General features: G+C 50.6%; 1 protein-coding gene across 1 annotated transcript in view; it reads right to left on the reverse strand.

Moving 5' to 3' along the window:
- Nucleotides 1-662: 662 nt before the first annotated feature.
- The window catches only part of LOC103779655 (sodium/calcium exchanger 1-like), a gene marked incomplete at its 3' end in the record, with an annotated part of 90,237 nt that continues 75,054 nt past the window's right edge, over nucleotides 663-15,845 (reverse strand). Inside the window, 8 exon segments of the mRNA XM_008947298.1 lie at nucleotides 663-762; nucleotides 2,454-2,542; nucleotides 2,545-2,559; nucleotides 3,424-3,492; nucleotides 4,176-4,190; nucleotides 4,300-4,317; nucleotides 5,107-5,127; nucleotides 7,769-7,875. Of these exon segments, the coding sequence (XP_008945546.1) occupies nucleotides 663-762; nucleotides 2,454-2,542; nucleotides 2,545-2,559; nucleotides 3,424-3,492; nucleotides 4,176-4,190; nucleotides 4,300-4,317; nucleotides 5,107-5,127; nucleotides 7,769-7,875 (434 nt within the window).

The following is a 15,845-nucleotide window of genomic DNA, read 5'->3' on the forward strand; positions in this document are numbered from 1 at the left end:
AGATGGAGGTCCTCTCATTGGTCTTGGCTACCCAAGGGCACGTGGGAAGGTGGGGCTGTTGCTGATGGGCCATACCTGCTGTGCTGAGCAGGAACTTGCTGTCATTGTCCCCTCTCCTTCTGGTCACTCTGTTTGGTCAGAGGGAGATGGGGAAGGGAATCCTCTGTGCTCTGTGTCCTGCCTGACTGTTGAGCCTGTCTCGGGAAGGCAGGATGGGATTCCAGTGATCAACCTCACACTCCCTGATGCTTCTTCAGCTCCTCCCAGGGTTCTGCTATTAAGCAGAGGAGTTCCCCTACCTGGGCACACCTCCCACAGCTCACTGCTGCCCTTCTGCACCAGTGTGAGAGCTGGGCAGAGACCGCAGCCTGATGCCTGGGTGGCTGCAAGTTCCCACTGGAGCTCCAGATGGGAGGCTGCCGCAGTCATGGTGGGTGCAGAGTTTAGAGAGGCTGTGGCTTTCTGCTGGAGGGAAACTATTCCTTCTTGGCCAGAGCTGGCAGAGCTTTCAGCACCTTTCCCATGCGTCCTTCTACATGAACTGCCATGGGAAGTGCTGCACCACGTTCTGCCAGGCAAAGTGCTGTGCCACCCTCTCTTTGCCCGCTCTGCTCGCAGAGCTCCTCCATCATGACTCACCTGGAGCTGTGATCCAAACTCACCTGCACTGACAGTGATAGCCTCAATAAACTGCTCCCTCCAGCTGTTTGTGCCAACCACCAGCGCCAGGTTCGTCTTCTTAATGAGCTTGTCCACTGTGTTCTGTGGGTATAGATGCAGAGGAGAGAATTAGGGGCTGTCAGGCTGGAGATACTGAGCTAACCCCCACGGGCACTAGTGCTTACAGCCAGGCACTTATGGAAAAGGCTTAGCAGATTTTAAGCTTGGGTCCAGAGCCCCAGCAGTGAGAGCAAATGTAAGTACTTGCAATTCCCCTCACTGCTGCTCAGAAAGACCACTTGAAACCTGCTCATGATGGGAGAATGAACCATCTCAGCAGAGGTTTAACAGCAAATAGGGCTGAGGTGCTTGAAGTGCTGGGATTAAACCCCCAGCCCTGAATGGGGGTTGGCATATAGATGATGTTCACAACCAGGACCCTCCTGATTGGTTTTCACCCAGGGTCTGGCTAGCCTGGGGGGGGAACCAATTAGAAGATCACCACCAGGTGCCTCCACCTTCCACATTAACTTGGAGGCAGGGCAAGAAGCCACCTCTATAAGAGCTGACTCTGCAGTAGGGTTGGGACTTTTGGTTATTGAAGGGGCCCTCTGACTCTTCATAACAAGTGGAGCAAGCTATGATGAGTTTCTCTGGGGAACTACTACATAACTGGACTCCTTGTCTGCTGGTTCCATCTCCCACAGCTTGGATCCTTGCCCATCTTGCTCCCTCCTGCACACCCTGTGCTGTGAGTGAATGTATTGACTTATTCTTCCTCACAGTGGTCTGGCATGTTGGATCTCTGCTGTATGATTTAAGAGTGGACAGAGGATTTTGGTTGCTGGTTTGCCTGTTAATATCCTTCTTAGTTGGCCAAGTGGTCAGCAGAAGAGGTGCCACAGCTCCTATTGTTCCCCATGCCTTGGGAAGAATGTTTACTGGGCTGCTTCAAACCACTGACTGGGACTTGATCAAGGTCCACTCATGAAGCCGGGCTCTACTTCTGTGCTGCTCAGGAGCTGGAGCTCAGTGCTGGCAGGGAAGGTGCTGTGTTAGCAGTGGGGAGGAGATGCTCCTGGCCAGGCATCCTGAGGGCTGCTCATGTGCTGTGATGCCTCAGACCCATTGGCAGCAAAGTCATGGAAGGGAGCCAGTCAGTGCTGTGGCACAGTAAGGGTGGTCTGGGGGGGTTTCTACTGCAGAAAAATGGAGAAGATACTGAAATGGCCAGTTTTCAGCTCAATCTGGCATATGCATTCACAGCAGATCAGCTTCAGAACTGTTACTTCCATTTAGGGTATCAGTACTTTGTGTTAGCAGTCACAAGCTTGGGGCTCACTCAAGACCTCTTGTAAGTAGGACCTGGGTGTAGCAGATTGCTGTGAGGATGAGGTTATGTTTTGAAGCAAGCTGCAGCATTTTGGACCCCAGTCAGCTCTTAGGCTCACCAGACTGATGTGATTTTATAATAACTACAGTGGGAAAGAAAGTCTGGGCTCATCCCCCAAGGACCATGGCTGTGGGCTAATGGACAGACTGAGGATGCAGAGTGTATTTTAACCCACTACCTTCTCTGAGGCTCACTGGAGTGACCCTCACCCTTTCATCATGCCTTGGCTTAGCCACCTTTCAAAGCGTCCCTTGGTCATTCCCTGAGACCTTGTGGTGCCAGGAGCTGTCTTGCTTTGCTGTGATACCATCAACATTTGCCTGCTAGTGCTGTGCAGACCCAAAAGGATGGTCCACAGTTGGAAGTGAAGAACAACAGGGCCAGGAGATGTAGACAGTACCTTGAACTCGTAGGACTCCTCAATGATGACTTCAAGCTTGGTGTGCTCTCCCAGGACTGGGCGCCCCATCTCTGCAATTCGCCGCTCTGCTTTTCTTCATTCTCCTCTGCAAAGCAAAGAGCCTGTTGGTGAGCCAGGCCTGGCTGGTCACTCTCTGCAGCTGGCTTCTCTGTGGGGTTGGTCAGGAAGCCTCCGAGTGGGAGTGCGAGCGACAGAGCAGCTGAGAAGGAGGTCATGGAGCAATAGACAAGGTAGTCTTTCTGGGAAGTGCTAGTAAGAGGTCTGCAACTCATCTAGCCAAAGAAGGAGTCCACCCTCAGGGCTGGGGAATAGTTTATCACCTGATACCTGCTCCTTCTCCCACGGGGAAGCTGGGAGGGGACAGAACATCACTAAGGCTGCACCATTTCCCAGCTCTCCAGGTCTGCATCAGGACGTGGTCGGGACACTTCCATCAGCCTGCTGCAACCAGAGAGCTCCCAGCAGCCCCAGTGCTGAGATAGATACTAAATCTTGGCTCTGTCTCCTTCTGAGCAGGGCTTTACCTTGGGGAAGGAGCTGGCAGCTGGGAGCATGAACCTGTTACTGAGATGGTGGGGCTGGAGGAAATAGTGCTTCACCATACAAGTATGAGGAACATGCTTGTATATATCCACAGGACATGGGCTGGCCCCAAACCCTGAGAGAGGAAGCAGAGGCGAGACTACAAGAGCAAGGGAGCAAGTCTGCAGCTCTACTGGCATGTGTGCAACCTTTGGGGCATGGAGACCCAAGGCAGCAGGGCTTTTGTCACTGTTCCTGTGCAGATCCCCAGTGAGCCTACTTCCAGTCCGCCCTAGGGTTGAGCAGGAGGATATCAGGGCTAAGAGGACTGGAGTCACTGGAGACAGGAGCTAAACTGTCAGTAGCTAAACACCCCAGTCAGTCCATTTTAGGCCACCACGGCCCTCAAGTGTCACGCTGTGGGTACCTTGGATGGTGACCACGGTGCAAGGAAGAGGATGATCTCTAGCCTGGACCTTCCTGAAGACAGGTTTGCCTATCAAAGCGATGAGCAGGAGATCAGCAGGAGGGACTGTCGGCCCCGTGCAAACCGCTGCCATGCCGTTAGTAAACTACTCCAAATTCACAAAGGGTTAGTGTCACTCCCTTGCTGGCTGCCCTCATCTGCACAGGCAGCACCACGTTGTGGGAAAGCCCTTCTCCTCCTCCTGGTCAAAGCCTTGTTAGTCTGAATTATTGTTTCCAGGGCTTCTGAGGGGCTGCTCTGCAACATGTGGGATCTGGGACCTTTTCCCCCTTGCGGTGCTTGGCCAGAGGGGAGATGGGTGGGCTGATCTACTGATGGACGGACAAACCCTTCAGTTGGGTCTTGCTGGTGGGAAGGGCAGGGGCTGCATAAGGAGCAGCCATGGGGTCTCTCACTTGCTACAGTGTTCAGGCACCCTGGCTGCTGCCTGGGGAGTGAGGACAGGCTCCCAGTGCTGAGCAGAGCCCTGTGCACACCTCCTGTGTGGGCAGCAGGAAGGGAAAGGATGGACCAAGGGGAGAAGTGCCCCCTTCTCCAACAGATGGAAGGGGGCTGCCTGACATGTCAAGGGTGACAGCTCACCTCTCCAGGGTGAGGGTTAGGCATGTGCAGCAGGCAGAGCACTCTGTGAGAGGACATGGTGTTAGTGTGACTGGGTGGGGCAGTGGGGCTGTGGCATGGGGCCTTCTTACCCTTCCAGAGTTTCCCTCCAGGACAGAACATAAACAAAGAGGAAACCAAGAGGAAAGAGCAGGGTGAGCATATGGCCATTGAGAGAAGGGAAGGAGGGGGTGGAAGGAAAGCAGAAATCCATACCTGTGATGGTGAAGCCACCTAGAGAGGAGAGAGTAGGGATTGGGGGGAGAGAGAAGAAGAGAGAGAGAGATAATTAGTATTGGTACAGTAACATGGACACCCTGCAGCCTGCAGGAACATGGTGTTCCTTCCCCGCTCCATGCAGGGGCTGATCCCCAACACTGACCCCAAGGATAGTGTGAGGAGACCTGAACACAGACTTTTCAACCCACATCTGCAAGCTGCCACCTCCCAGTATCTAATCTATGCTGCAGAGTGGGTAAAACCAGTGTGAGCCTGCCGTGGGGCTGGGGGTGATTTGGGAAGCTTTGCTTCCCTCCCTGGCTGCTCTATCCTGGGGATAGCCAGTGAGGAAATTCAGAGGCTGAGTGGGCTCTATATCTCCCCAAGAGCAGAGGGAAAGTTTGCACCATCCCTTCAAAAAGGATTGGCCAACTTTCCTGTCCAGCCTTAAGCATCCCTAAGTCTCCAGGCAATCCTGTTGGACATACCAGTGTAGGAGGCAACAGGTTAGTTTGAGTGGTGCAGTTTTGTAACTTGGGGTGTGGATGAGTTTACGATGACTGTAACAATGCCACTCCCTAAAAATGCCCCTTACCACAGCAGGTTACTGCTCATTAAAGCTAGTGACTTTGGGGCTCTACTCCAAGGAAGGATGTGGCATTAAATACCTAAGCTTAAATAGTGATGATGACCCTAAAAGATGATGTTGTGAGCAAATAAAAACATCAAGCAAAATCAACTGTCTTCCGAAAATATGCAGACAAACTGGAAAGATGGGGGAAAAAAAAAAGAATGCGCGCTTACCAAGCTCATTCAACAACAGGGCTGTGAAAGAGACAGACAGAGACAAACATGGAAGAAGAAAAGTAAATGAATAATGAAATCAAAAAGGGATATCCTAAGACTCCAGATCCCAGGGCAGAGATTTCAGATCTGTAAAGCTGCAGGACACCATTGGTATTGAGAGAAAGGCATTAAAAATAAAGGAACAGAAACATATGGGATCGTGGATTTAAAATAAAAACTATTGCAAATACAGGGTAGAGATGGGATTAAAGGGCACACTCCAAAAATTCATTTTTTCCCCTTTGAACTGTATGTGCAAGATCTTCCATTGGTCTCGGAGGCCGTTCTGCCCTGGGGAGGAAACAAGAAGTCCCATGTGCAGTGGCTACTGGCTTTGACCTCCTCCAGCTGCCTAGTGGGGAGCAACACCTCCAGCAGGCAGCTGTGCTTCTGGCATGGGTGAGAGAAGAAGTCTGTGGCAAAGCTTGGCTCAAGGATCTTGTCGCTCAACATTTTAGGTCTCCAAAACAAAAGAAAAAGAATCTCCCTTAGTGTACAGGTGGGTCTTTGTCCCCTGAGGCGCAGACCTCACCACAGCTACGTGGCCCAAGGGTGACATTCCAGAGATGCTGTCCTGTCAAGGTGCCGAGCATACAGCTTGCCCTGCTTCACTGCCTCTCATACAAAACCTAGCACAAAAATTGAGTTTTTAAAAAAATAATAATAATAATAAAAAATCATTGCATGGCCAAAGCAGCAAATTGCATCTTTTAAAATCTTGACTTTCCTTCCAGCTAGTGAGTTGGCAAAGCTGAGCTTTCCTCAGAGATATTTTTTTTTTTGTGCCTAGGAAGATAAGGAACTTTCTTTCCTTTTCCTTTTAATTAAAAATTTCAGCTGGGATCTTGTGAGTTGGTACCATGATTCTCAGACCTGAGGGTTGGAGAGCATGCTAGCTCTTGCTGGACTCATAAGGCCGAGCCCACGCTGGTCCCTGTGAACCTGGGGAAAGCCACAGCGGGCAAGCTGAGTTGTCCCATGTGTCACTTTATCCTGGCAACAGAGATGCCACCAGCACTGTTTAGGGATACACATCCCACCTGCAGAGCCTGGGCCATGCCTGTGTGTCTGATTTTTTTTAGCCCTGCTTCTTGCTAGCTAGTGTCTTGGTTTGAAAATTAGTCATATGTATCAGCAGGAGATCTGATGGAAGGGACAATGCAGCTGACCCAGACTGCAGCTGCACCGGAGGGGAATGTGGCAGCACTGCCAAATGTGCTTTTAGCCTGAAATATAGCAGCATGTCCCCACTCAACGTGGGGACCACAGAGGGCCCTCTCCACCCTGAACGAATAACACATTACAGCCCTATGCTTGCTGAAGTGAGAGCTTATGTCACAGAAATTAGAAAGCAGCTTCCAGGCAGACAGACCAAACGCTGCTGCCAATTTTTTTACAAAGGCTTTAATAAGGGTCTGTTGTAGGGCAACTAATTATCTTAAGTAACTCTAAAACTGCTTTTCGCTTAGCCACCAATAGTGCACAGAATTAGCTGTCACCATTAATTTTCACTTAATTTCCTAGCAGAAAATTTGGGAAGGTTTGCAGTTGCTTTAGAAATGTGATAGAAGAGGAAATTGTTTTTATTATTCCTATGAGAAGCTATTATCCAGTGCAGAGCCATGAAACTTCATTTGAGTATAACCTGATTTCTCCTAGACTGATTACATCTTATGGCATTACCTGCTTGTGCTGCGATTCTTAGCTATTTTCACATCCTAGTGCCAGATTAAAAAGGCTAAAATTACTGCCCTGGCCGTACATTTTATTTCAAGTGAAGGCTATTTTATCTTCTGACAAAAATGATGCAACGTTGCCTACTTCTCAGGCCTGAATTTTCTACTCAATTAGAAGAAGGTGTAGCTGCAATGTGGCAGGGCAGTGCTCTCAGACTGTCTCTAGGGGCTGGTGATGCTCATCATCCCCTGCCCAGATGCTCCAGGGCCCTCCAGGGAGCACTTCTTGCTCCTGGGGGACCCTGGTGAGAGAGACAGTGTCCTCCAAAACGAAAGAGGAAAGAAAACAGAGCAAAAAGGTGCAGTGGCCAAGCTTCAAAGGAGGGAGGGCAAAATAGCCAGGAGCCAAAGTGCGAGGAGAAAGGAATGTGAGAGTAGGGAGACACAGAGAAAGCGGACGGCAGCGTCTCGAGAGCTGGTCTGGTTTTACTCTCACACCTTTCACTCCTCGTCGTAGCCACACCGGGTCCCCAAGCACAAGGAAGAAACTGCACTCTTTCTCATACTCCTCACGGTCAAGTACTCTAAGGGTAATGAATTTCCTGTGGGAACACAAGACAAAGGCAAACACATGATTGGCGTCACACACGCATGCAGTTCATGTCCACCCGGGTGCTGTGGTGCCGGAGATGGTTGGGTGGGGGGGAGTGGCTGCACATCCTCCCTGGGGCGTATGGGGAAGGGCAGGAGCATCCCCACTGCCTGGCTGGGCTCCAGCCTGAGCGGGCCGAGGAAAGGCTGAGTTCAGGGGGGGTGGAAAACGTCCTCACGCCTGCCCTTTTCCATAGGCGTGGGGGATGCGAGCTCGGTGTTGCAGGTGCCAGGCATGAGTGAGCCAGACAGGGACACACAGGCTGGGCTCAGCCCCGGAGCACGTCCCCCACCTTTCTTCTCACTCATCTCCACCAGCCGGGGCTCCCCGATCTCTAGGTAGAAGGTCTTGTTTTTCTCATACTCCTCATCATCTATCACCTTGATTGATATCGTTTTGCTGGAACAGAGAAGAAGAAATAGAGATTCAAGAGTAAGAGGGGAAAAGGGAGGAGGGGAGACAGGAAGAGGAGGAGGATGAGGGTGGAAATGGCAGGAGCAGGGAGCTGTGGACAGAAAACAGTGGGTTTGGTAGCACAGGCTGGAGAGGCAGCGCAGCCGAAAGCAAAGGGAAGGAGATGATGTGCTGAGCTTGCCTCAGGATGAGTACAACCACAGGGTCAGAGCATCAGCAGCTGGCAGGGTGCCATCCTCTCTGTCATGGCCAGAGGCCATGGCTGGACGTCACACAGCCTGGACCAGCCTCCCACAGAGGTGCCTCAGCCCACAGGGCAGCAAGACACGTCCCTTTCCAAAAACCCAGGGTACGGAACAGCCCCTCGACAGCTTGTACACACCACATGGGCTGCTGGGGGCACAAGCTCTGGGAACCATCACAGACCAAGCCCCTGGAAGCACGAAGCACTGCTTAAACCAGCCCCTGTGTGCAGAAGAGTCTCTTTCTCACCAGACACAGCAGATTCATGCACAGCATCATGATAATCTGCTCAATTTGTGCTCCTGAGGCTCTGATTTACAAGCTCAAAAGGGATGCTGGAGTTAGGTCTTCTTCTATGGAGGGAATGTGAGGGAAAGATGTTTTTTTTGTTAGGACAGGGTGAAGGGAAGTTTCATTGATGGTGAGATTTGACTTTTGCATTTTCCTTTGGAAGCAGCACATCTTCCCCAAGTTCCGATGGTTTAGTTCTCTGCTGTTCAAGAGTCGTGTGACAAGTCTCTCTTCTCTCACGGCCTGAGGTTGCTGAATTTGCCCCTGCCACATCAGCAGGGCATCCAAAGGCAGAGTCCCTGCTCAGAGCATGGCCACAAAGCACACACAATGAAGGACAAAAGCCTTGCTGGAGAGATGTGGCCACCAGCAGAGATATTTGCTCCTTGGGACACCCAAAAGAGTGAAAAGTGAGGGAATGAGTTGCTTTAGCAGGGGACAAAAAAATAGCACCAAAGTTTTCCAGCTTTTTTCAGGGACTCATTTAAGTAGCCCAGAAACACCCAGCTGGAAGCTGCTCGCCAGAAGGTGACCAAACCCCTGGGATACAAGGGGCTAGTGTATAGGGGGGGTCTACTGGGATCCTTCCTACAATGCAGTGCCCTTGCAAAGCCAAGATGGGGGCAGAAATCCAGCAGTCCCTGTTCCTGCCTGAAGTGCTCACTGTCACGTATGCGTGGCATTGTTGCAGGTACAGGACCTCTTCCTGGCTCCAGCCCTGTCCCAGACAAGAAATAAGGCAGGAGTAAGAACAAGAAGTAAAAGGACAATGCAGTGAGCGTCTGCAGCCCTCTGGTTGCTGCTGACCTCCTGGCTGGATTTGCTTTTACCCCATGCTTGATGGCACTGCCCTTCTCTGAATGCTCTTGCTTAAACAACCTTCCCAGTCGCTCTCCCTCTGCCAGGGTCTCTGTCCTGTCCTTCCAAGAAACCCATCTTGTCCTATCCTGGCTTCTCTGTGCTTTCCATAGGCAGCCAACACTAGTTGGAGCAGCTCAAAGGCTGCTCTAATATATGATCAAGGAGGATCTACTGTTCCTGCCAGGTCCCAGCACTGAAAACCCATAAACATGTAAGGATGCCATGCTTCAGGGATGTGAAATTCAGGCCACAGTGCCATAACTTCTGGCTTTCTCCCCACCTTACATGCCCATAGTGCCACCCAGAGCCCCTCTGTCAAGATAAGTATTTGGCAGCAGAGTCAACATTTTATTCTCACTCAGAGCAAACACCACCAAGCACTCGGAGGAGCAGCCAGGATGATTTCTGGTGCTGTTTGCTGTGAGTCAGAAGTGTATTAAGTTTGCCCTTCATGGTTCTAATGAAAGCATTTACTCAAGAGCAAGCGATGGCTGTGCAAAGTGTTAACAATGCAGCACGGCTCAGCCTAATTGTATTTTATAATGAATATCTGTAATAATTTGCTCTGTTTATAATTATTGCTGCGATAGGTTTGTACATAGGAAAAATGGTTACCAAGCGTGCAGCTGATCTTGCGTTGATGAGTTAGGGGAAATTACTGTGTATTAAAAAACTAATGAAGGATGCAAAAAGGCTCTCAGCCAAACTGTCAAAGAGGACCTGACAGAATTAACAGAATGGCACGATTTCAAAAACATTACTAATGAAATCAATAATTTTCCTGACAACTCCCATTAAATGTACACCGCACCCTGCTACCATGTACGAAAAAAAAACCCAAACCAAACTTTGTCAGGAATGTTAATTAAAAAAGCTACCTTCATCAATTCTGAGGGCAGCAGAGGGATCAGGATGCAAACTTACAGGTGTGTTCTGCCTTGCTGTGTGTGGCATTCCTCAAAGACCCACAAAATAACTCTCACCAAATGAAATGTGTGGGACAATTAAAAAAGCTGTTCCTGATGCTTAAACTCAACACCAGTAGGACTTCCTTGAATAACGTGGCCTGGGGGCTTAAAGAGGCACTGCCAGCAGGTGCTGCTATGATGCAGTTTTCCAAGTGCTATTTCTAGGGTGCGAGCAATCGCGCTGTGTTGGGCAGACATGTGCACTGCTGCTGTTCCTGCTGTACAAGGTTGCTGGGGAAAAGGGTGGGAGGGAAAAACGACAAGTTTGCTTTTTGGATGAATCCCCAATCATCAGGAGCTGCTGAGGCAAATTTGTCCCTGGGGTGCGCCTGCGATCTTGGAGGAAAGGATTTTCTTTTAATGGTATTTGAGATCACATCTGTTTGAGAAACAGCAAGCATGTGAAAATAACACAGCCTATTCTTAGGGTGTGCCTGAGCTCCATCACACTGCCTTTTGCCTGCTGCAAAGCCCCTCTGCAGGGTCCTACATGCACGTGGCCATGCGGCAGAGTTTGATCAGTGGAGAATCAGGACCAGGCATCTGCACAATTCATCCTGCACTAGAGTAAGAACTGCTTTCTGCAGTAGCCTAGGTCATGTGCTGATGACACTTTGCTCTTGCTGGACCCTCTGACGTGGTCTCTGCTTCTCACTCCTCACCCGAGCAGAGGTTTGCTGGACAGCACGGGCTGTGACAATGTGAGCAGCATCAAGCTAGCGTGAGCCTGCCCACGCAGGCAGCCCATATTCCAGTGACCTCACCTCATCCTGTGCTCCTGTTGCATTCAGTGTTCAGTTTTGAAAGCCTGCTGCCTGGAGCCCTCTTTCTCTGAGGCCCATGTTACTGTGCAGGGCTGATGCTCTTGTATTATGGCACTTGGTGTGAATGAGGCAGATCAGGAGCAGCTGGCAGAGCCAGGACATCTTGTTAAGGCTCATGGAGTGATGTGCAATGACATCTGCCCCTTGGTTTCCCTAGGTGGGCACAGTGGGATGAGGTACACTGAGACCCAAAGTCCCATCAGCACAACTACCTGAAATTTGCACTTAAAATCTCTTTTTCCTGGGGCTCAAGGGCTCTTTCAGCAATAGAGGTGATAGTGCTTGGGTAAACAGAAAAGGAGAGCTGTGTAGCACCCTGAAACCCCCACTGCTGAGTCACTGCAGGGCCAGAAACCAGGAGTCCCAAATCCATGAGACAGAGGGAAAAAGCAGAAGCTTAATCCAGAAGATTAAAGCGGCCTCTAAACAGTTACGTGTTTTCTTCACCTTGTGTGACTCTGGAGTCAGTCTAGATGGAGTTTCCAAGTTGTCCCTCAAATCCTCACAGAGGTGTAAAATCAGCTTTGATTTGGAGATCAAAGTGGTGTTTCTGCCATCATCTAACGTCTCCAGGAGCCGAGTTGCACCCTGGTTGTTGAGTTGCTGCACACTCAAGATCCCGTAAGAGTGCAACACCACAGGCCTCGAAAAAGCTGGAGTGGTTTTGTCCTGCCCTGCCTCTTAGTCACCCTGCGGCTGGGAAAGAGCAATGTCTGGAGCACCCTTCCAACAGGTTTGGGTGCGTGGGGCTAGAAGTCCCTCTGCCAAGCCAACTGCTGTACCTAAACCACCAGGCTTGGCACACCTCCTGCCTTCTTCCCTGTCCACTGCAGGGAGCCCCAGTGACACTATGGGGCAAGTTTGCAGCAGACCACTGCTCCTGCTTGAGTTTTCCTTCCACGGATGTTGAGTTTCTCTCTTCAATCTGAGATAAAAAGCCCTGCATGAAGGCTGAGGGCATCCATGGCACATCCAACTGTATGCATTTCTGTACCAGAAATTTCTCTTCCCTGAATCTGTAGCCAAGGCAATTGCTGAGGGAATGAGTTTCATCTCATTTCCATGTACTGTAAATCAAAGAATAAAATAAATCTTGCAGAATTGCAGCTCCATCTCTTCTCCTCTTGCTGACACCCAGCAGAAACAAGAGAAGGATGGTATCTTCTTGAACGTGGCATAAAAATCTCTGCCCTCACTCCAAGCCAAGTGCTTTTCATCAGGATTTAGTTTTCATTTCAAACCATGCTATTTCATTTGAATTGTAAAGGTCTTTTCACAGGGCATTCCCACACAACCCTTAGTTACAATAGGCCACAGAAAGGTCTTCTTGGCTGGCGATGCTCTAAGGCTGGTGCACCAAGGGAAAACTGCTGTACCTGATTGGACCCAATGTCCATCCATCACAGCTGCTTCTTCTGACAACTGCCAAGAGCACCTTGGGGTGCGAAGATACAAGAGCGGGATGGCCATATAGAGAGTATTTCCATGCTCTCCCAGCCCCCAGATATTTGTGTCTCAGGCATTTCCTAGCCAGAGCAGGTTTCTGTGTATTTAGTTCTGCTCTGCAGCTTTCTTTCATTCACCTTTGAGCGTGGGTAAGCTTTTGGCATTTGCGGCATCGGCCGTGCCAGGGCGTGCAGTGTGATTGCTAATGCCAGCTCAGGGCCATGGGCAGCACACAGCTGCTCTGAAGAGGTGAGCAGCACTTGGCACAAGCACGCCAGCCCACCTGTGTTTTCTGGACTCATCTCTGGAAAGGGCAAGAGAGAGCACCCAGATGCTTGCCTGCAAATGACCCCAGCAGGGACACGGCGCTAGCAGGACAGGGCTGAATGTCCCCTGTCAGTGGGCAAGCAAGCTGGCTTTGCACAATGGCAAAGGCAGGGCAAGGAGGCAGCTAACACTAACGAGCTGGCAGTCACAGCACAGGGCAACAGGAACAGAACAGAGACCAACAAGGGGGTATTTCTCTACAAGTATTTTTTTTTGACCAAGGCCACATGAGAAGATGGGAACAGCACTGGGCAGAGGTGCAAGGAGCTGGGACTCCCAGCTCTCCTACCTCTGCTAGCCTTTCTCTCCTATGGGTTTGGATGGCACCAGGTGTGACTAGTGACACCCTCATGGACCTGTGCATTAATTTTGCACCCGAATATCTGCACAGTCATGGTGCATCCATGGAAGTCCTCAAGATACTTGCAAAAATCCTGCAGTTCCCACTGTATTGCTTAGGTATGTGAAATGGCAGAAAGTCCTCTCATGACTCTGACAAGTGACCAGTGCTGCAAGGACCAAGGGAGCTTACTGCTTCCAGGACATCAGCAATCAGCTCCAGAGAGACCCAGGCAGGACATGCTGGGGCACAGCAGACACCCTCCATGGCACTTCTCGACAGGGTCAGATTTCCAGAAGCAGAGCTGCTGCTCAGGGTCAGCATGGTGAGAAATGGTTCTCACTGGTGCACAATGCATCTCTAGCTCTCTTCCAGAGCTGTAGTCATGCCTTTTTTACACTGCTTGCTTTTTTTATTTTTTCTTTTTTGAGTGAGAGAATGAGGCCAGCTACCTCCATCCTTGGAGATGTTCAAAGCTTGTCTGAGCAACTTGCTTTAGCTTTGATGTTGGCCCTCTAAGAAGAGGTTGGATTGGAGACCTTCTGATCCAAAGACTTTTCAATCCAGAGATCTTGCTCACCTCAACCCCGCTGTGCACCTAGATCAGAGATCTCACAGCTAAGGAAGCACCGTTGTGCCCAGATCATGCATGAGCTAGAGCTGGAATATCTAAGAATTACTGCATGTAGCCAGTGATGGTATCTCCAGGGGGCCAGAAAAATTATAATCTCTAAACACACAACCAACCAAGAGCTACAGCAGTCAGTAACTAGCTTGCCCATGAGAACGTGGCATGCTGTTGCTGCCTGGCCAGACAGACACTTATTCCTGAATCAGCAGAGGGAGCAATGTGCTTCTACAGCTTGTCACCCATCCATCCTCCACTGATCACCCAGAAGAACTCCATGAATACCTTGGAGGACTTTCAACTGCAGATTCATACAACATCCAGGGTAAGCAGTTGGGAGAAGAGTAGAGCCTAAGCTAAGCCTGGTGCTGCCAGCCTTGGCCTCCCAACAGCCAGGCACACCCCACCCAGAGGGTCAGCAGTTGCAGTGAGGGAATAACCACGAGCAATGGGCATTCTGGAGATGCATTTCAAAGACACATCCATTGGTGCTGCCCGTTCCACCACACAATCCCAGACTCCTGCAGAAAGCTGCCACACTGATTTCTCATAACTCTGCTTGTCAGCCAGTCACTTTAGCTGGAGTTAAAGCTTACCATGAGAGGCAGGCACATGGCTTGGGAGAGTCCCTCACACAGCTCGTGTGTGTGCTGGGCAGAGGGGCATGTGGGCTGTTGTAGGGGACCAGGTGCCATGGAGGAGAAAGCTCCCAAAGCACCAGCAGATGAGCACCACCAGAGCCAGCAGCCAGGGGATGCAAACTGGCCATGGCCATGGTGAGGAGCCTGAACCAGCCTGCAAGGCATGGCTGGAGCCTACCACTAAGACTAAGGCAGCTGCTTCTCCCCCATCCCCACCTACGCTGTGCTCTGTTCTCCATCTCCCTGGCTGCCCTTATCTGCTTGGTGAGCCTCCTGGGAGGCTGCAGGGGCTCGAGGTCCTGTCCATGTTGCTACAGACACAGAGACCTAGCTGCTCCCATCCCTGTCTCTGCAGCACACAACTCTTCTGACTGGGGCACCAGGGAGTGCTTTTGTGCACTTAGCAGCTTCATTGCTCACATTTCTGACAGCTATTCTAGGAAGGAAGTTGTCTTCTTGCTGGAAAGGAAAAGGAGCAGATCAGGCTTTTCTTCCACCAGTTGACAACAAAATTGCAACAGCCTTGCATGCAGAGAGACATAGAGGTCTGTGGTGGAGGCATTTATCCCAGGGGCAAATCTCAGGGGATGTGTACCTGGCAGGGGACACACGAGAGGGCAATGTGATGCCTGCTCAGCCAGTGGAGGGACAGAAGATGTGCAGAAATGGGCCAGGTTATGCAAATGACCTTGTGTCACACATGATTTTAGCTGTTACCAAGTGGTCTCTGACAGAGGAGAGGGTTCATCAAGGTTTCTGTCCCTGCTAATGGGATCCCATCTTTGTAGGATGTCCTATGAGTCACCCATGCAGGGTCCTTTGCTGACCCAAGCCCTGCTGACACAACACGTCTGTACTGAATGAAAATTCTGCCTGCAGCATGCTGCAAACACGAGATGGGGGCAAAGGAAAACCTCCCTGAAGCTGAGCTTCACTCATGCTTTGGGAAGTGTAGATCTGAGCTGATCTAATGTGGCAGCTTGGTTTACTGGTTGAGCAGCCCAGGTGTGCATGGAGCTGCACAGTCCAGTCCTTACCTAAATCAGGGTCACGCACACCAGCCTGGACATTGCAGACAAGGGGAGGGGAACTGGCCCCTTTTTTCCACCTTGCCCCATCCCTGGGAGACAAAATTCATCTGGCTACTCTTATTTCCTTGGTGGCCCTTCACTTTCTCCCAGGCTTGCTGCATCAATCTTTGTGAGACCACAGGTCTGTGTTGTCATTTCCATGGCTGCATAAAACAGCTGCTCCCCTTGGCCTCAGGATGCGTTGTATTTAAATGACAACATCAGGCTCCAATACATAAAGCTGGCCTGCTCCAGAGCATCACTACCAGGAAGATTCTGGGAAAGGATTCAGCCTGTTCCTCCTTGGCCTTGCAGA

This window comes from Merops nubicus, unplaced genomic scaffold (assembly GCF_000691845.1).
Source record: "Merops nubicus isolate BGI_N331 unplaced genomic scaffold, ASM69184v1 scaffold16859, whole genome shotgun sequence".
Lineage (NCBI taxonomy): Eukaryota > Metazoa > Chordata > Aves > Coraciiformes > Meropidae > Merops > Merops nubicus.